The 21,759-nt window shown below is 43.0% G+C and overlaps 1 protein-coding gene across 3 annotated transcripts; it reads left to right on the plus strand.

Annotated features, from left to right (window-relative positions):
* Positions 1-351: 351 nt before the first annotated feature.
* On the plus strand, positions 352-21,700 carry LOC109878869 (P2Y purinoceptor 2-like). Of its 3 annotated transcripts, none has more exons than XM_031791190.1 (3): positions 352-493; positions 17,492-18,361; positions 20,312-20,706. In XM_031791190.1, the coding sequence occupies exons 2-3, from the start codon at positions 17,510-17,512 to the stop codon at positions 20,504-20,506; spliced, it is 1,047 nt and encodes a 348-aa protein (XP_031647050.1). In that variant the 5' UTR covers positions 352-493; positions 17,492-17,509; the 3' UTR covers positions 20,507-20,706. The 3 variants fall into 3 exon arrangements, with proteins under 3 accessions (XP_031647050.1, XP_031647048.1, XP_031647049.1); XM_031791188.1 differs by lacking the exon at positions 352-493 and adding an exon at positions 1,111-1,247; XM_031791189.1 differs by lacking the exon at positions 352-493 and adding an exon at positions 7,817-8,058 and having other exon boundaries at positions 20,312-21,700.
* The last annotated feature ends 59 nt before the right edge of the window (positions 21,701-21,759 follow it).

A 21,759-nucleotide genomic window follows, 5' to 3' on the forward strand; every position in this document is an offset into this window, starting at 1 on the left:
TGTCCAGTGTAGGATATCCTCTCTGGTACCCCAGTGTATTGAAACCTCCGTCTAAATGTGTGTTTGTAAAGGTGTTCAGGTGTCTCGTGTGCTCCTTACTGCAAAACCAATTGCCTTCTGGGACAAATAACGTTGAAATTTGAACGTGAACAGGTGAGAGGGGTCTCCCTCACACCTCTATCCATCACAAACGGTTAATCATCCAGGTGGACCAGTGTGTTGACAGAGCTTTGCCCCAGAGCAGAGAGCAGGGAGCCGGCCTAGCGTTATGGTTAAGTTCAAGGCAATCATTAATACACTGTGTTTTTGGAGCAGGTGAGACATTAACCCCACTTTCTCACCTCTCTAACCACCCACACAAGCCTCTATTCCACAGAGAGGGGGGGAATGGCTGCCATCTGTCCGACTGTACTTTTATAAGATCTCATCATCTGTTCATTCAGGTTTTATGTGTGGTTTGGTTTTATGATTCTGCTTTTTGTCAGTCAGTCAGGTGAGTCTCAGCGTTGATGTTTATACCTGTGATCACAGGTGGGTTGGGGGGTTGTAGTGTACAGTAGGTTATAGTAATGTTTGTGTGTATTGGGGGGTTGTAGTGTACAGTAGGTTATAGTAATGTTTGTGTGTATTGGGGGGTTGTACAGTAGGTTACAGTAATGTTTGTGTGTATTGGGGGGTTGTACAGTAGGTTATAGTAATGTTTGTGTGTAGTGGGTGGTTGTAGTGTACAGTAGGTTATTGTAACGTTTGTGTGTATTGGGGGGTTGTACAGTAGGTTATAGTAATGTTTGTGTGTATTGGGGGGGGTTGTAGTGTACAGTAGGTTATAGTAATGTTTGTGTGTATTGGGGGGTTGTAGTGTACAGTAGGTTATAGTAATGTTTGTGTGTAATGGGGGGGTTGTACAGTAGATTACAGTAACATTTGTGTGTAATGGGGGGTTGTACAGTAGGTTATAGTAATGTTTGTGTGTAATGGGGGGTTGTACAGTAGATTACAGTAACATTTGTGTGTATTGGGGGGTTGTACAGTAGGTTATAGTAATGTTTGTGTGTATTGGGGGGTTGTACAGTAGGTTATAGTAACGTTTGTGTGTATTGGGGGGTTGTAGTGTACAGTAGATTCCACAGAGAGGGGGGGAATGGCTGCCATCTGTCCGACTGTACTTTTATAAGATCTCATCATCTGTTCATTCAGGTTTTATGTGTGGTTTGGTTTTATGATTCTGCTTTTTGTCAGTCAGTCAGGTGAGTCTCAGCGTTGATGTTTATACCTGTGATCACAGGTGGGTTGGGGGGTTGTAGTGTACAGTAGGTTATAGTAATGTTTGTGTGTATTGGGGGGTTGTAGTGTACAGTAGGTTATAGTAATGTTTGTGTGTATTGGGGGGTTGTACAGTAGGTTACAGTAATGTTTGTGTGTAATGGGGGGGTGTACAGTAGATTACAGTAACATTTGTGTGTATTGGGGGGGTTGTAGTGTACAGTAGGTTATTGTAACGTTTGTGTGTATTGGGGGGTTGTACAGTAGGTTATAGTAATGTTTGTGTGTAGTGGGTGGTTGTAGTGTACAGTAGGTTATTGTAACGTTTGTGTGTATTGGGGGGTTGTACAGTAGGTTACAGTAATGTTTGTGTGTATTGGGGGGTTGTAGTGTAGGTTATAGTAATGTTTGTGTGTAGTGGGTGGTTGTAGTGTACAGTAGATTACAGTAACATCTGTGTGTAATGGGGGGTTGTACAGTAGATTACAGTAACATCTGTGTGTAATGGGGGGGTTGGTTGTACAGTAGATTACAGTAACATCTGTGTGTAATGGGGGGTTGTGATGGATTGGGGAAGGGTGGGGAAGTTAAAAAGGTTGAACGGTGCAACATTTGGGTCATTGTACATTTGTCAATTTACTTCCACATAAAAGCCTAAAGAGATTTGTGAGCTTGCCCTGTCCCTGTCCCTGTCCCTGTCCCTGTCCTTGTCCCTGTCCCTACCCTGTCCCTGTCCCTGTCCCTGTCCCTGTCATTGTCCCTGTCCCTGTCCCTGTCATTGTCCCTGTCTCTGTCCCTGTCATTGTCCCTGTCCCTGTCCCTGTCCCTGTCATTGTCCCTGTCCTTGTCCCTGTCATTGTCCCTGTCCTTGTCCCTGTCATTGTCCCTGTCCCTGTCCCTGTCCTTGTCCCTGTCCCTGTCCCTGTCATTGTCCCTGTCATTGTCCCTGTCCTTGTCCCTGTCATTGTCCCTGTCATTGTCCTTGTCCCTGTCCCTCTCATTGTCCCTGTCCCTGTCCTTGTCCCTGTCCCTGTCCCTGTCCCTGTCCTTGTCCCTGTCATTGTCCCTGTCCTTGTCCCTGTCATTGTCCTTGTCCCTGTCCCTCTCATTGTCCTTGTCCCTGTCATTGTCCCTGTCCCTGTCCCTGTCCCTGTCCCTGTCCCTGTCCCTGTCCCTGCCCCTGCCCCTGCCCCTCTCCCTGCTCATGTGTGTGTCAGATGTGGAGAGTAGTTATGTGTACGTGAAATGGAGCAGTGTTTTCCAAATGGTGGTTTGGGACTCACTCCTGGTTTGAGTTGATTCCTTGTGGGTCACAGCCTACTGTAGGTTGGGAGTGATTCCTTGTGGGTCGCAGCCTACTGTAGGTTGTGATTGATTCCTTGTGGGTCGCAGCCTACTGTAGGTTGTGATTGATTCCTTGTGGGTCGCAGCCTACTGTAGGTTGTGATTGATTCCTTGTGGGTCGCAGCCTACTGTAGGTTGTGATTCATTCCTTGTGGGTCGCAGCCTACTGTAGGTTGTGATTGATTCCTTCTGGGTCGCAGCCTACTGTAGGTTGTGATTGATTCCTTGTGGGTCACAGCCTACTGTAGGTTGTGATTGATTCCTTGTGGGTCACAGCCTACTGTAGGTTGAGATTGATTCCTTGTGGGTCGCAGCCTACTGTAGGTTGTGATTGATTCCTTGTGGGTCACAGCCTACTGTAGGTTGAGATTGATTCCTTGTGGGTCGCAGCCTACTGTAGGTTGTGATTGATTCCTTGTGGGTCGCAGCCTAGTGTAGGTTGTGATTGATTCCTTGTGGGTCACAGCCTAGTGTAGGTTGAGATTGATTCCTTGTGGGTCGTAGCCTACTGTAGGTTGTGATTGATTCCTTGTGGGTCACAGCCTACTGTAGGTTGAGATTGATTCCTTGTGGGTCGTAGCATACTGTAGGTTGTGATTGATTCCTTGTGGGTCACAGCCTACTGTAGGTTGAGATTGATTCCTTGTGGGTCGCAGCCTACTGTAGGTTGTGATTGATTCCTTGTGGGTCGCAGCCTACTGTAGGTTGTGATTGATTCCTTGTGGGTCGCAGCCTACTGTAGGTTGTGATTGATTCCTTGTGGGTCGCAGCCTACTGTAGGTTGTGATTGATTCCTTGTGGGTCACAACCTACTGTAGGTTGTGATTGATTCCTTGTGGGTCGCAGCCTACTGTAGGTTGTGATTGATTCCTTGTGGGTCGCAGCCTACTGTAGGTTGTGATTAATTTCTAATGGGTCTGGCTTGAAACTGGGTCCTGGCAAAAACATGTTTTTTATTTACTTGATGTGTCACAATAACTACAAAAAACTTCAGGTAGGTTATCACTGACCTCATAGTGAGAAAGCATCCCTCCCCTCAGACACACACACGCACACAAACACACACAAACACACACCGTCATTCAAGATCCACGGCTACAGATGTTATTTTACCCAGTGAAATCTCCTCAATCCTTTATTATTCATATTTCTCTGTCTGTTGAACTGTCTGTCTGTTTAACTGTCTGTTGAACTGTCTGTCTGTTTAACTGTCTGTTGAACTGTCTGTCTGTTTAACTGTCTGTTGAACTGTCTGTCTGTTTAACTGTCTGTTGAGCTGTCTGTCGGTTGAACTGTCTGTCTGTTGAACTGTCTGTTGAGCTGTCTGTCGGTTGAACTGTCTGTCTGTTGAGCTGTCTGTTGAACTGTCTGTCTGTTTAACTGTCTGTTGAACTGTCTGTCTGTTGAACTGTCTGTCTGTTTAACTGTCTGTCTGTTGAACTGTCTGTTGAACTGTCTGTCGGTTGAACTGTCTGTCTGTTTAACTGTCTGTTGAGCTGTCTGTCTGTTGAACTGTCTGTCTGTTTAACTGTCTGTTGAGCTGTCTGTCTGTTGAACTGTCTGTCTGTTTAACTGTCTGTTGAGCTGTCTGTCAGTTGAACTGTCTGTCTGTTTAACTGTCTGTTGAGCTGTCTGTCTGTTGAACTGTCTGTCTGTTGAACTGTCTGTCTGTTTAACTGTCTGTTGAACTGTCTGTCTGTTTAACTGTCTGTTGAACTGTCTGTCTGTTTAACTGTCTGTTGAGCTGTCTGTCTGTTGAGCTATCTGTCTGTTTAACTGTCTGTTGAGCTGTCTGTCGGTTGAACTGTCTGTCTGTTTAACTGTCTGTTGAACTGTCTGTCTGTTGAACTGTCTGTCTGTTGAACTGTCTGTCTGTTTAACTGTCTGTTGAGCTGTCTGTCTGTTTAACTGTCTGTTGAACTGTCTGTCTGTTTAACTGTCTGTTGAGCTGTCTGTCGGTTGAACTGTCTGTCTGTTTAACTGTCTGTTGAGCTGTCTGTCGGTTGAACTGTCTGTCTGTTTAAATGTGTGTTGAGCTGTCTGTCTGTTGAACTGTCTGTCTGTTTAACTGTCTGTTGAGCTGTCTGTCGGTTGAACTGTCTGTCTGTTTAACTGTCTGTTGAGCTGTCTGTCTGTTGAACTGTCTGTCTGTTTAACTGTCTGTTGAGCTGTCTGTCTGTTGAACTGTCTGTCTGTTGAACTGTCTGTCTGTTGAACTGTCTGTCTGTTGAACTGTCTGTTGAGCTGTCTGTCTGTTTAACTGTCTGTTGAGCTGTCTGTCGGTTGAACTGTCTGTCTGTTTAACTGTCTGTTGAGCTGTCTGTCTGTTGAACTGTCTGTCTGTTGAACTGTCTGTTGAGCTGTCTGTCTGTTGAACTGTCTGTTGAGCTGTCTGTCTGTTGAACTGTCTGTCTGTTGAACTGTCTGTTGAGCTGTCTGTCTGTTGAACTGTCTGTCTGTTGAACTGTCTGTCTGTTGAACTGTCTGTTGAGCTGTCTGTCGGTTGAACTGTATGTCTGTTTAACTGTCTGTTGAGCTGTCTGTCTGTTGAACTGTCTGTCTGTTGAACTGTCTGTCTGTTGAGCTATCTGTCTGTTGAGCTATCTGTCTGTTGAGCTATCTGTCTGTTGAGCTGTCTGTCTGTAGGTGGAACTGTCTGTTGAGCTGTCTACCTGTTGAGCTGTCTGTCTGTTGAACTGTCTGTTGAGCTGTCTGTCTGTTGAACTGTCTGTCTGTTTAACTGTCTGTTGAGCTGTCTGTCTGTTGAGCTATCTGTCGGTTGAACTGTCTGTCTGTTGAACTGTCTGTTGAGCTGTCTGTCTGTTGAACTGTCTGTCTGTTGAACTGTCTGTCTGTTTAACTGTCTGTTGAGCTGTCTGTCTGTTGAGTTGTCTGTTTGTTGAACTGTCTGTCTGTTGAACTGTCTGTCTGTTGAACTGTCTGTCTGTTGAGCTGTCTGTCTGTTGAACTGTCTGTTGAGCTGTGTCTGTTGAGCTGTCTGTCTGTTGAGTTGTCTGTTTGTTGAGCTGTCTGTCTGTTTAACTGTCTGTCTGTTTAACTGTCTGCCTGTTGAGCTGTCTGCCTGTTGAGCTGTCTGCCTGTTGAGCTGTGGACAGACAGACAGACAGACAGACAGACAGACAGACAGACAGACAGACAGACAGACAGACAGACAGACAGACAGACAGACAGACAGACAGACAGACAGACAGACAGTATCTACAGATCTGTGAGAGAGGTTTCTTTTGTATTGACTTTAGACAAACAACAAACATCAACTTGTATGATTATAGAGGTACAGGTACTGTACACATCTAGCAGATTCAACAGGGTGGGGGTAGTTAATATAATATTGTGAATATTAGTGATTACTAACAGATGATAGTTAACAAAACGTATCATATAAAACAATATAATTGCCATAATTGATACATTCACATGGATCATTAACCAAACAAAGTGAATAATGAGTTATTGAATCCGAAGTGGCAACTTGTACTTTCCAGAAGACTGAGTGGGTCATAGCTAAATACTGAGCAGGCCATAGCTAAATACTGAGCAGGCCATAGCTAAATACTGAGCAGGTCATAGCTAAATACTGAGCAGGTCATAGCTAAATACTGAGCAGGTCATAGCTAAATACTGAGCAGGCCATAGCTAAATACTGAGCAGGCCATAGCTAAATACTGAGCAGGTCATAGCTAAATACTGAGCAGGTCATAGCTAAATACTGAGCAGGTCATAGCTAAATACTGAGCAGGCCATAGCTAAATACTGAGCAGGCCATAGCTAAATACTGAGCAGGCCATAGCTAAATACTGAGCAGGTCATAGCTAAATACTGAGCAGGTCATAGCTAAATACTGAGCAGGTCATAGCTAAATACTGAGCAGGCCATAGCTAAATACTGAGCGGGTCATAGCTAAATACTGAGCAAGCCATAGCTAAATACTGAGCAGGTCATAGCTAAATACTGAGCAGGTCATAGCTAAATACTGAGCAGGTCATAGCTAAATACTGAGCAGGCAATAGCTAAATACTGAGCAGGTCATAGCTAAATACTGAGCAGGTCATAGCTAAATACTGAGCAGGTCATAGCTAAATACTGAGCAGGTCATAGCTAAATACTGAGCAGGTCATAGCTAAATACTGAGCAGGCCATAGCTAAATACTGAGCAGGTCATAGCTAAATACTGAGCGGGTCATAGCTAAATACTGAGCAGGTCATAGCTAAATACTGAGCAGGTCATAGCTAAATACTGAGCAGGCCATAGCTAAATACTGAGCAGGTCATAGCTAAATACTGAGCAGGTCATAGCTAAATACTGAGCAGGTCATAGCTAAATACTGAGCAGGTCATAGCTAAATACTGAGCAGGCCATAGCTAAATACTGAGCGGGTCATAGCTAAATACTGAGCGGGTCATAGCTAAATACTGAGCAGGTCATAGCTAAATACTGAGCGGGTCATAGCTAAATACTGAGCAGGTCATAGCTAAATACTGAGCAGGCCATAGCTAAATACTGAGCAGGTCATAGCTAAATACTGAGCAGGTCATAGCTAAATACTGAGCAGGTCATAGCTAAATACTGAGCAGGTCATAGCTAAATACTGAGCAGGTCATAGCTAAATACTGAGCAGGCCATAGCTAAATACTGAGCGGGTCATAGCTAAATACTGAGCAGGCCATAGCTAAATACTGAGCAGGCCATAGCTAAATACTGAGCGGGTCATAGCTAAATACTGAGCAGGTCATAGCTAAATACTGAGCAGGCCATAGCTAAATACTGAGCAGGTCATAGCTAAATACTGAGCAGGCCATAGCTAAATACTGAGCAGGTCATAGCTAAATACTGAGCAGGTCATAGCTAAATACTGAGCAGGCCATAGCTAAATACTGAGCAGGTCATAGCTAAATACTGAGCGGGTCATAGCTAAATACTGAGCAGGTCATAGCTAAATACTGAGCAGGCCATAGCTAAATACTGAGCAGGTCATAGCTAAATACTGAGCAGGTCATAGCTAAATACTGAGCAGGCCATAGCTAAATACTGAGCAGGTACACTAGGTACATCTTGATCATGAGTTCCATCCCTGTGTGTGTACATCTTGATCATGAGTTCCATCCCTGTGTGTGGCTACAGGCTGCAGCTTGCCAAACATGTTCACGCCTACTCAGGTTCAGCACCAAGCCAAATAACTGGACTGTCACACGCTCACACACGAGCATGGAGAAACATTGTGTAAAGCATTCTGTGTATCTCCGAGAGGAAGACGCATTCAGAGATTTACAGTAAATAGGCCGAACCAGCAGATAGAGACAGGTACAAGCTCTGCTAGCTGTAGTGGGGCATCAGTAATCCAGGTATGTTAGAGTCTAGTACAGGAGTTGGACATAGTTGCTGTACATATCCGGAGTGTGTTCCTTCAAGACTGAACAGCGTTTCTCACTGTGAGTAACTAGTACTGGTAATGTGTAATGTTGCAGGACAGGAGAAGCTCTGACGTGTTCCTTCTGCAGTGCGTAGAAGCCTTTAAAAAATGCATTGCTCTTCTTTCTGTAGAGAGAGAGAGAGTGTATGCTAACTTAAAAAACATTTTATGCAGGCTTTTCTCATTGAGATAACATCTCTTTTACAAGAGAGACCTGGTCCACTAGCAGACTCCAACTTGCTTATCTGTTAAAACTTCTGTGGTAGTGTACACTCTTAGAAGAAAACCTATATAGACGTCTGTAACGCTGAACCTTTACTAGTCCTGTATTAACAGACCTTTACTAGTCCTGTATTAACATACCTTTACTAGTCCTGTATTAACAGACCTTTACTAGTCCTGTATTACTAGTCCTGTATTAACAGACCTTTACTAGTCCTGTATTAACATACCTTTACTAGTCCTGTATTAACATACCTTTACTAGTCCTGTATTAACAGACCTTTACTAGTCCTGTATTAACATACCTTTACTAGTCCTGTATTAACAGACCTTTACTAGTCCTGTATTAACAGACCTTTACTAGTCCTGTATTAACATACCTTTACTAGTCCTGTATTAACAGACCTTTACTAGTCCTGTATTACTAGTCCTGTATTAACAGACCTTTACTAGTCCTGTATTACTAGTCCTGTATTAACAGACCATTACTAGTCCTGTATTAACAGACCTTTACTAGTCCTGTATTACTAGTCCTGTATTAACAGACCTTTACTAGTCCTGTATTAACAGACCTTTACTAGTCCTGTATTAACAGACCTTTACTAGTCCTGTATTAACAGACCTTTACTAGTCATGTATTAACAGGCCTTTGCTAGTCCTGTATTAACAGAACTTTACTAGTCCTGTATTACTAGTCCGGGATTAACAGACCTTTACTAGTCCTGTATTAACAGACCTTTACTAGTCCTGTATTACTAGTCCTGTATTAACAGACCTTTACTAGTCCTGTATTAACAGACCTTTACTAGTCCTGTATTACTAGTCCTGTATTAACAGACCTTTACTAGTCCTGTATTAGCAGACCTTTACTAGTCCTGTATTAACAGACCTTTACTAGTCCTGTATTAACAGACCTTTACTAGTCCTGTATTAACAGACCTTTACTAGTCCTGTATTAAAAGACCTTTACTAGTCCTGTATTAACAGAACTTTACTAGTCCTGTATTAACAGACCTTTACTAGTCCTGTATTACTAGTCCTGTATTAACAGACCTTTACTAGTCCTGTATTACTAGTCCTGTATTAACAGGCCTTTACTAGTCCTGTATTACTAGTCCTGTATTAACAGACCTTTACTAGTCCTGTATTAACAGAACTTTACTAGTCCTGTATTAACAGACCTTTACTAGTCCTGTATTACTAGTCCTGTATTAACAGACCTTTACTAGTCCTGTATTAACAGACCTTTACTAGTCCTGTATTAACAGACCTTTACTAGTCCTGTATTAACATACCTTTACTAGTCCTGTATTAACAGACCTTTACTAGTCCTGTATTAACATACCTTTACTAGTCCTGTATTAACAGACCTTTACAAGTCCTGTATTACTAGTCCTGTATTAACAGACCTTTACTAGTTCTGTATTACTAGTCCTGTATTAACAGGCCTTTACTGGTCCTGTATTAACAGGCCTTTACTAGTCCTGTATTAACAGACCTTTACTAGTCCTGTATTAACAGACCTTTACTAGTCCTGTATTACTAGTCCTGTATTAACAGACCTTTACTAGTCCTGTATTACTAGTCCTGTATTAACAGGCCTTTACTAGTCCTGTATTAACAGACCTTTACTAGTCCTGTATTAACAGACCTTTATTAGTCCTGTATTAACAGACCTTTACTAGTCCTGTATTAACAGACCTTTACTAGTCCTGTATTAACAGACCTTTACTAGTCCTGTATTAACAGACCTTTACTAGTCCTGTATTAACATACCTTTACTAGTCCTGTATTAACAGACCTTTACTAGTCCTGTATTAACAGACCTTTACTAGTCCTGTATTAACAGACCTTTACTAGTCCTGTATTAACAGACCTTTACTAGTCCTGTATTAACAGACCTTTACTAGTCCTGTATTAACAGACCTTTACTAGTCCTGTATTACTAGTCCTGTATTAACAGACCTTTACTAGTCCTGTATTAACAGGCCTTTACTAGTCCTGTATTAACAGGCCTTTACTAGTCCTGTATTAACAGACCTTTACTAGTCCTGTATTACTAGTCCTGTATTAACAGACCTTTACTAGTCCTGTATTAACAGACCTTTACTAATCCCGTATTACTAGTCCTGTATTAGTGGACCTTTACTAGTCCTGTATTAACAGACCTTTACTAGTCCTGTATTAACAGACCTTTACTAGTCCTGTATTACTAGTCCTGTATTAACATACCTTTACTAGTCCTGTATTAACAGACCTTTACTAGTCCTGTATTAGTGGACCTTTACTAGTCCTGTATTAACAGACATTTACTAGTCCTGTATTAACAGACCTTTACTAGTCCTGTATTAACAGACCTTTACTAGTCCTGTATTAACAGATCTTTACTAGTCCTGTATTAACATACCTTTACTAGTCCTGTATTAACAGATCTTTACTAGTCCTGTATTAACATACCTTTACTAGTCCTGTATTAACAGATCTTTACTAGTCCTGTATTAACAGACCTTTACTAGTCCTGTATTAACAGACCTTTACTAGTCCTGTATTAACAGACCTTTACTAGTCCTGTATTAACAGGCCTTTACTAGTCCTGTATTAACAGACCTTTACTAGTCCTGTATTAACAGAGCTTTACTAGTCCTGTATTAACAGACCTTTACTAGTCCTGTATTAACAGACCTTTACAAGTCCTGTATTACTAGTCCTGTATTAACAGACCTTTACTAGTTCTGTATTACTAGTCCTGTATTAACAGGCCTTTACTAGTCCTGTATTAACAGGCCTTTACTAGTCCTGTATTAACAGACCTTTACTAGTCCTGTATTAACAGACCTTTACTAGTCCTGTATTACTAGTCCTGTATTAACAGACCTTTACTAGTCCTGTATTACTAGTCCTGTATTAACAGGCCTTTACTAGTCCTGTATTAACAGACCTTTACTAGTCCTGTATTAACAGACCTTTATTAGTCCTGTATTAACAGACCTTTACTAGTCCTGTATTAACAGACCTTTACTAGTCCTGTATTAACAGACCTTTACTAGTCCTGTATTAACAGACCTTTACTAGTCCTGTATTAACATACCTTTACTAGTCCTGTATTAACAGACCTTTACTAGTCCTGTATTAACAGACCTTTACTAGTCCTGTATTAACAGACCTTTACTAGTCCTGTATTAACAGACCTTTACTAGTCCTGTATTAACAGACCTTTACTAGTCCTGTATTAACAGACCTTTACTAGTCCTGTATTACTAGTCCTGTATTAACAGACCTTTACTAGTCCTGTATTAACAGGCCTTTACTAGTCCTGTATTAACAGGCCTTTACTAGTCCTGTATTAACAGGCCTTTACTAGTCCTGTATTAACAGACCTTTACTAGTCCTGTATTACTAGTCCTGTATTAACAGACCTTTACTAGTCCTGTATTAACAGACCTTTACTAATCCCGTATTACTAGTCCTGTATTAGTGGACCTTTACTAGTCCTGTATTAACAGACCTTTACTAGTCCTGTATTAACAGACCTTTACTAGTCCTGTATTACTAGTCCTGTATTAACATACCTTTACTAGTCCTGTATTAACAGACCTTTACTAGTCCTGTATTAACAGACCTTTACTAGTCCTGTATTACTAGTCCTGTATTAACAGACCTTTACTAGTCCTGTATTAACAGGCCTTTACTAGTCCTGTATTAACAGGCCTTTACTAGTCCTGTATTAACAGACCTTTACTAGTCCTGTATTACTAGTCCTGTATTAACAGACCTTTACTAGTCCTGTATTAACAGACCTTTACTAATCCCGTATTACTAGTCCTGTATTAGTGGACCTTTACTAGTCCTGTATTAACAGACCTTTACTAGTCCTGTATTAACAGACCTTTACTAGTCCTGTATTACTAGTCCTGTATTAACATACCTTTACTAGTCCTGTATTAACAGACCTTTACTAGTCCTGTATTAGTGGACCTTTACTAGTCCTGTATTAACAGACATTTACTAGTCCTGTATTAACAGACCTTTACTAGTCCTGTATTAACAGACCTTTACTAGTCCTGTATTAACAGATCTTTACTAGTCCTGTATTAACATACCTTTACTAGTCCTGTATTAACAGATCTTTACTAGTCCTGTATTAACATACCTTTACTAGTCCTGTATTAACAGATCTTTACTAGTCCTGTATTAACAGACCTTTACTAGTCCTGTATTAACAGACCTTTACTAGTCCTGTATTAACAGACCTTTACTAGTCCTGTATTAACAGGCCTTTACTAGTCCTGTATTAACAGACCTTTACTAGTCCTGTATTAACAGAGCTTTACTAGTCCTGTATTAACAGACCTTTACTAGTCCTGTATTAACAGACCTTTACAAGTCCTGTATTACTAGTCCTGTATTAACAGACCTTTACTAGTTCTGTATTACTAGTCCTGTATTAACAGGCCTTTACTAGTCCTGTATTAACAGGCCTTTACTAGTCCTGTATTAACAGACCTTTACTAGTCCTGTATTAACAGACCTTTACTAGTCCTGTATTACTAGTCCTGTATTAACAGACCTTTACTAGTCCTGTATTACTAGTCCTGTATTAACAGACCTTTACTAGTCCTGTATTAACAGACCTTTATTAGTCCTGTATTAACAGACCTTTACTAGTCCTGTATTAACAGACCTTTACTAGTCCTGTATTAACATACCTTTACTAGTCCTGTATTAACAGACCTTTACTAGTCCTGTATTAACAGACCTTTACTAGTCCTGTATTAACAGACCTTTACTAGTCCTGTATTAACAGACCTTTACTAGTCCTGTATTAACAGACCTTTACTAGTCCTGTATTAACAGACCTTTACTAGTCCTGTATTAACAGACCTTTACTAGTCCTGTATTACTAGTCCTGTATTAACAGACCTTTACTAGTCCTGTATTAACAGGCCTTTACTAGTCCTGTATTAACAGGCCTTTACTAGTCCTGTATTAACAGACCTTTACTAGTCCTGTATTACTAGTCCTGTATTAACAGACCTTTACTAGTCCTGTATTAACAGACCTTTACTAATCCCGTATTACTAGTCCTGTATTAGTGGACCTTTACTAGTCCTGTATTAACAGACCTTTACTAGTCCTGTATTAACAGACCTTTACTAGTCCTGTATTACTAGTCCTGTATTAACATACCTTTACTAGTCCTGTATTAACAGACCTTTACTAGTCCTGTATTAGTGGACCTTTACTAGTCCTGTATTAACAGACCTTTACTAGTCCTGTATTAACAGACCTTTACTAGTCCTGTATTAACAGATCTTTACTAGTCCTGTATTAACATACCTTTACTAGTCCTGTATTAACAGATCTTTACTAGTCCTGTATTAACATACCTTTACTAGTCCTGTATTAACAGATCTTTACTAGTCCTGTATTAACAGACCTTTACTAGTCCTGTATTAACAGACCTTTACTAGTCCTGTATTAACAGACCTTTACTAGTCCTGTATTAACAGACCTTTACTAGTCCTGTATTAACAGGCCTTTACTAGTCCTGTATTAACAGACCTTTACTAGTCCTGTATTAACAGAGCTTTACTAGTCCTGTATTAACAGACCTTTACTAGTCCTGTATTAACAGACCTTTACTAGTCCTGTATTAACAGACCTTTACTAGTCCTGTATTACTAGTCCTGTATTAACAGACCTTTACTAGTCCTGTATTAACAGACCTTTACTAGTCCTGTATTACTAGTCCTGTATTAACAGACCTTTACTAGTCCTGTATTAACAGATCTTTACTAGTCCTGTATTAACAGACCTTTACTAGTCCTGTATTGACATACCTTTACTAGTCCTGTATTACTAGTCCTGTATTAACATACCTTTACTAGTCCTGTATTAACATACCTTTACTAGTCCTGTATTAACATACCTTTACTAGTCCTGTATTAACAGACCTTTACTAGTCCTGTATTAACAGACCTTAACAGGCCTATACAGACGTCTGTTGATGGAAAAGAATTGCACCACCCTCGATCTATGTGTGCGTGTGTCTCTGTGTTATAAAACTGTTACACACGCCTCTTGGAGGGGGGGGGGGGGAACGCCACACCCTGCTACACTCAACTCCCCGTGGAGTGAAAGAGATATGTGATTGTAGGTAAGGATGACAGAGGCAGAGAATATTACCGTTTACAGGGAATTTAGTCTTCCTTTACACAGTAATTCAGGGAAAAGGGGCTGGATGGAACAAAGAAACAAAGAAAGTAAAAGTTAATGAGCCCCCTCTCCTACACACTTACTTACTCTTAACGCCTCCTGGCGCGCTAACCACAATACAGGGGGTGGCCTGCCCAGGTCTTACCTAGTGGCATAGACAGAGTACGTTCCACGGGTACATGTATGGCCACAGGCCTCTTGCCTAAACACTCCCAAGGTGCCTTCCCCTCCCCCAGGGAACAAAAACAGAATAATTACTCATGTAAAGGGAACAATTTCAATAATGAAAAACACTGAGTCCTATTGGCACAGACATAACTCAGAAGTAGCGGCTACAAATACTTTCAACAAAACTGTCTCTGAGTAACAACCAACACAGGACATCCAATAAGCTCTCTCTCCTAACAAAGGTACTCTGGCTTTTCAAGCTGCCGGCAGGAGTCAGTAATTGCCGACAGCTGTATCCCCTAACGAGAGGGCGGGATCAATGCTCCAATCTGCAATGGGGCTGACCAATCAGCTGCTTGATTGTATCCAGGAATCCATTTCCTGAAATACACACATACATATGATACACAAACCCACAACACAGAAACTGGGGAACGTAACAATATATTCATGCCATGTGTTGCTGTACCATGTGTTGCTGTACCATGCCATGTGTTGCTGTACCATGCCATGTGTTGCTGTACCATGTCATGTGTTGCTGTACCATGTGTTGCTGTACCATGCCATGTGTTTCTGTACCATGCCATGTGTTGCTGTACCACGCCATGTGTTGCTGTACCACGCCATGTGTTGCTGTACCATGTGTTGCTGTACCACGCCATGTGTTGCTGTACCATGTGTTGCTGTACCACGCCATGTGTTTCTGTACCATGCCATGTGTTGCTGTACCACGCCATGTGTTGCTGTACCACGCCATGTGTTGCTGTACCACGCCATGTGTTGCTGTACCATGTGTTGCTGTACCACGCCATGTGTTTCTGTACCATGCCATGTGTTGCTGTACCATGTGTTGCTGTACCATGTGTTGCTGTACCATGCCATGTGTTTCTGTACCATGCCATGTGTTTCTGTACCATGCCATGTGTTGCTGTACCACGCCATGTGTTGCTGTACCACGCCATGTGTTGCTGTACCACGCCATGTGTTGCTGTACCATGTGTTGCTGTACCACGCCATGTGTTGCTGTACCATGTGTTGCTGTACCACGCCATGTGTTGCTGTACCATGCCATGTGTTCCTGTACCATGCCATGTGTTGCTGTACCACGCCATGTGTTGCTGTACCATGTGTTGCTTTACCATGTGTTGCTGTACCATGCCATGTGTTGCTGTACCATGCCATGTGTTGCTGTACCATGCCATGTGTTGCTGTACCATGTGTTGCTGTACCATGCCATGTGTTGCTGTACCATGCCATGTGTTGCTGTACCATGTGTTGCTGTACCATGCCATGTGTTGCTGTACCACACCATGTGTTGCTGTACCATGTGTTGCTGTACCATGCCATGTGTTGCTTTACCATGCCATGTGTTGCTGTACCACGCCATGTGTTGCTGTACCATGCCATGTGTTGCTGTACCATGCCATGTGTTGCTGTACCATGCCATGTGTTGCTGTACCACGCCATGTGTTGCTGTACCATGCCATGTGTTGCTGTACCATGCCATGTGTTGCTGTACCACGCCATGTGTTGCTGTACCATGCCATGTGTTGCTGTACCACGCCATGTGTTGCTGTACCACGCCATGTGTTGCTGTACCATGCCATGTGTTGCTGTACCATGCCATGTGTTGCTGTACCACACCATGTGTATTTCTCTGTGTTATCATTAAGGTTGCAAAACTACCAACTTCACCAGAATCTTCAGTAATTGTGGTGATTAACAGAAAATCTATAGTAATCTATTGTAACTTTGGTATTTTATACTTGAATAACTTAAGAAAATGTATTCATATATAGTATTAATTCATTATATCTGTATCCATATTGTTTATGAGTTTCTAGTAGACAGAGCATATGGTTCCAGAGAAAATGGCCTAATTAATGACAGAAGCATCTAGTCAACAATGGCATTATTTTTTATTAACTCTGCAACTTTTCCAACTATTGACTTTACTCACAACTACCACCAGTTTGACCCAAAACATTGACAACAAATATATACTGACATAGTTAAATAAATCAAAGTTCAAAGGACTTTGAAGGATATTTCATGCTGAAACCCTAATGTTGAACAGCAGTGGTATTCACTAAGTTGACAGTTTATATTTAGGATGTTTTACAGTTTTGTCATTTGTATATCTTATTTTAAAGTCATCTTATTTATTTATTTCATATATTTTACATAAAATCCTTCAAAGATATCAAAACTCGAGTTTACTGGTAAACTTTGAACGTTTTCAGTAATATACCTTCCTTGTGCAACCTTAGTTATCATATCCTGTCACCATGCTCGGAACCTGTGAAAATAGGACAATAACTTCCTGATGAATCATTAACTCTCTGTGGGATCCAAACCTGTTGGAACAGCTATAACATCTATCACTATCTAAGGACAAAACATCCAACTTCCTCCACTCCATCCCTCTCTGAACTTGGACTCGTAAGGGGATTGAGGAAAGATACAAATGAAGGAATTATGGGTATTATGTCGAAATGAGCTTCTGCTTCCAGCATGTGCCTTCATGCATGCGTAGTTGTTGTGAATTTGTTAGATTACTTGTTATATATTACTGCATTGTCGGGAACTAGAAGCACAAGCATTTCGCTACACTCACATTAACATCTGCTAACCATGTGAATGTGACCAATACAATTTGAAGTCAACAGAGACATTGGTACTCCTTTAGCTTTACTGTGGAGTGTTATACAAGTGGCTAGTACAGTTGATATTTACTATCACACTTGTCTCCTCTCTCTCATTCTGTATGTGGGTGTGTGGGTGTGTGGGTGTGTGGGCGTGTGGGTGTGTGGGCGCATATTAGTTAACATCTGTATCCTCCTCAGATCTGTTTATGAACAAAGATGGCTACCTTCGCCAACCACTCAACAAATGAGAGCAGCGGGCACAGCTGGCGCTGTCAATTCAAGGAGGACTTCAAGTACATCCTGCTTCCTGTCAGCTACACTCTGGTCTTCGTGATTGGCCTAGCCCTGAATGTCACGGCCATGTACGTGATCCTGTTCCGTACAAAACGCTGGAAGCCCTCCACGGTGTACATGTTCAACCTGACAGTGTGCGACACCCTCTACATCCTCACCCTACCCTTCCTAATCTACTACTACGCCGACGAGAACGACTGGCCCTTCAGCGAGCCGTTCTGCAAACTCATCCGCTTCCTGTTCTACGCTAACCTCTACGGTTCCATCCTGTTCCTGTGCTGCATCAGCCTGCACCGCTTCCTGGGTGTGTGCTACCCGATGAGGTCACTGAGCTGGGTCAGCTCCCGGAGAGCCCGGCTGGTGTCTGCGGCGGTGTGGGCGTGTGTGTTGATGTGCCAGGCTCCTGTGCTCTACTTCTCACGCACCAGGGACGAGGGGACAGAGAGGGTGTGTTTCGACACATCCAGTCCAGAGTTATTTCATGACTTCCTGGTGTACAGCTCGGTGGTGTCTGTCCTGATGTTTGCCTTCCCTTTCATGGTGGTGATGGTGTGCTATGGACTGATGGTGAGGAAGCTTCTGGAGCCCACCTGGGGGGCAGGAGGGAGCCAGTCGAGGGGAGTCGGGGGGCTCGCTGCTCATCGCTCCAAACACAAGTCTGTGAAGATGATAATCATCGTGTTAGCAGTGTTCATGCTGTGTTTCCTACCCTTCCACCTGACCAGAAGTCTGTACTACTCCCTCAGATACCTGGAGCAGATGGATCCCTCCCAGGTACAGTACCACAACCACTGGAATCCTACGCTTTTAAAGGCTCTGCCTGGCTTCACCTTTCACCCAAGATGCAGGAGTCTAGTTCTAGGTAGCTCTCCCTGTCACCCAAGATGCAGGAGTCTGGCTCCAGGTAGCTCTCCCTGTCACCCAAGATGCAGGAGCCTGGCTCCAGGTAGCTCTCCCTTTTACCCAAGATGCAGGAGTCTGGCTCCAGGTAGCTCTCCCTTTTACCCAAGATGCAGGAGTCTGGCTCCAGGTAGCTCTCCCTTTCACCCAAGATGCAGGAGTCTGGCTCCAGGTAGCTCTCCCTGTCACCCAAGATGCAGGAGTCGGGCTCCGGGTAGCTCTCCCTTTCACCCAAGATGCAGGAGTCTGGCTCCAGGTAGCTCTCCATTTCACCCAAGATGCAGGAGTCTGGCTCCAGGTAGCTCTCCCTGTCACCCAAGATGCTGGAGTTCCAGGTAGCTCTCCCTGTCACCCAAGATGCAGGAGTCTGGCTCCAGGTAGCTCTCCCTGTCACCCAAGATGCTGGAGTTCCAGGTAGCTCTCCCTGTCACCCAAGATGCAGGAGTCTGGCTCCAGGTAGCTCTCCCTTTCACCCAAGATGCAGGAGTCTGGCTCCAGGTAGCTCTCCCTTTCACCCAAGATGCAGGAGTCTGGCTCCAGGTAGCTCTCCCTGTCACCCAAGATGCAGGAGTCGGGCTCCGGGTAGCTCTCCCTTTCACCCAAGATGCAGGAGTCTGGCTCCAGGTAGCTCTCCCTGTCACCCAAGATGCAGGAGTCGGGCTCCGGGTAGCTCTCCCTTTCACCCAAGATGCAGGAGCCTGGCTCCAGGTAGCTCTCCCTTTCACCCAAGATGCAGGAGTCTGGCTCCAGGTAGCTCTCCCTGTCACCCAAGATGCTGGAGTTCCAGGTAGCTCTCCCTGTCACCCAAGATGCAGGAGTCTGGCTCCAGGTAGCTCTCCCTGTCACCCAAGATGCAGTAGTCTGGCTCCGGGTAGCTCTCCCTGTCACCCAAGATGCAGGAGTCTGGCTCCAGGTAGCTCTCCCTGCCACCCAAGATGCAGGAGTCGGGCTCCGGTAGCTCTCCCTTTCACCCAAGATGCAGGAGTCTGGCTCCAGGTAGCTCTCCCTTTCACCCAAGATGCAGGAGTCTGGCTCCAGGTAGCTCTCCCTGTCACCCAAGATGCTGGAGTTCCAGGTAGCTCCCCCTGTCACCCAAGATGCAGGAGTCGGGCTCCAGGTAGCTCTCCCTTTCACCCAAGATGCAGGAGTCTGGCTCCAGGAAGCTCTCCCTTTCACCCAAGATGCAGGAGTCTGGCTCCAGGTAGCTCTCCCTTTCACCCAAGATGCAGGAGTCTGGCTCCAGGTAGCTCTCCCTGTCACCCAAGATGCTGGAGTTCCAGGTAGCTCAGGCTCAATTTAACCACTGCTATTATGATTGTTGTTGTTGATATTGTCATTATACTTGTATAGGCTGGGATTCAAAGGTCATTGACATTTAAATGTAATTTCCACTACGGAGACGACATTTGCAGCATTGAACTTAAGTATGATCTCTGCGAGCCCGGTAACATTGCCTTTAAAGAGCCACTGAACATGCCGATTGGCACGTGAAGGAATCTAAGATAATTCAAGAAATCTGTCATCGATGCCACATTGGTTGTTTTCAAAGGGATGCCACATAGGTTGTTTTCAAAGGGATGCGTCATAGGTCGTTTTCAAAGGGATGCGTCATAGGTTGTTTTCAAAGGGATGCGTCATAGGTTGTTTTCAAAGGGATGCCACATAGGTTGTTTTCAAAGGGATGCGTCATAGGTCGTTTTCAAAGGGATGCGTCATAGGTCGTTTTCAAAGGGATTTGCTGCTTTTTAAAGGCAGTTGCTCTTTAAAAGGCACATTGTCAACAGAATTAATGTTTAAATCATTAGAGTTTTTATTCATCCCCAGGTGAGCTGTGAGCTGCTGAAGGTGTCCAGCATGGCCTATAAGGTGACACGCCCCCTGGCCAGCGCCAACAGCTGTGTGGATCCCATCCTCTACTTCATGGCTGGACAGGGTTTCCGTAGAAACTTCACTAACAGAAGCAGGGCATCACAAATGAAACCAGGAAGCGTGACGGGGGCACTCTCAACACAGCTCTGACCGACAGGAAGATCAATCTATTATCTGAATAGCTATGGAACACATTGTGTATTCCATTGGAATGGAGAGAACACAGTTGGACAAAGACACTGGATGGATGATTTGACCCTGCTGGTCATTTATGAACATTTGAACATCTTGGCCATGTTCTGTTATAATCTCCACCCGGCACAGCCAGAAGAGGACTGGCCACCCCTCATAGCCTGGTTCCTCTCTAGGTTTCTTCCTAGGTTTTGGTCTTTCTAGGGAGTTTTTCCTAGCCACCGTGCTTCTACACCTGTATTCCTTGCTGTTTGGGGATTTAGGCTGGGTTTCTGTACAGTACTTTGAGATATCAGCTGATGTAAGAAGGTCTATATAAACACATTTGATTTGATAACTGACTCCTTTGAACTGAATATCATTATCCGATGCGGATCGGATGACCCATAGAGATCCTACTATTCCTAATTCTATGGGATGACGACTGTTTGAAAGAAAATGAACGGTGGCAAACAAAGTGGGCATATTTTATTGAATGTTTTATCCCTGACTGGTAAATAACAGGAGATTTCACATATAATACAAATACCAGACGTATTACTTGAAAGTGAGAGGGGTATACAGTAACTCATTGATTGAAATCTGACTTAGCTTCCTTAGCTAACGGCAGAGAGATTTACACTGGTTGATGCTGACAGTGTAGAGAGCATATATGCTGTAAAAACATGATAGTGATGTTAGTGATATTCTAATCACTATTGTAATCACAATAGACAGTTATTATATCTTTAGGGGCCACTGATTGTAGTGTATCTAACAAAGCTATCTTCAGAAATGCATACACCACACACAGACTGTAAGTCAGTCTGAAGAGGACCTCCTCTTGAGAGCTGTCAGAGAAAGAGATTCAGGCCCAGGCATGACTTGGACAGGATCTAGGGTGTGTCTTAAATCATTAATTAACATCCCAAAGACACACAGATGGTGCTGGATATAATCCAGATAGTTTTATAGAAGCAACACAGGCTCACTGCTGGCACGACTACAAATTACAGGGAAAAACTTATGCTTAAACAAAGCTACCTGTAATTTACCAAAGTTACCAGAATCTTCAGTAATTTTGGTAATTAACAAAAAAATCTATAGCAATCTATCATAACTTTGGTAATTTATACTTGAATAACAATTTTTTTTTTATTCATATATAGTATTATTTTTTATATACAGTACCAGGCAAAAGTTTAGAACACCTACTCATTCAAGGGGTATTC

Source organism: Oncorhynchus kisutch, linkage group LG15 (assembly GCF_002021735.2).
Source record: "Oncorhynchus kisutch isolate 150728-3 linkage group LG15, Okis_V2, whole genome shotgun sequence".
Lineage (NCBI taxonomy): Eukaryota > Metazoa > Chordata > Actinopteri > Salmoniformes > Salmonidae > Oncorhynchus > Oncorhynchus kisutch.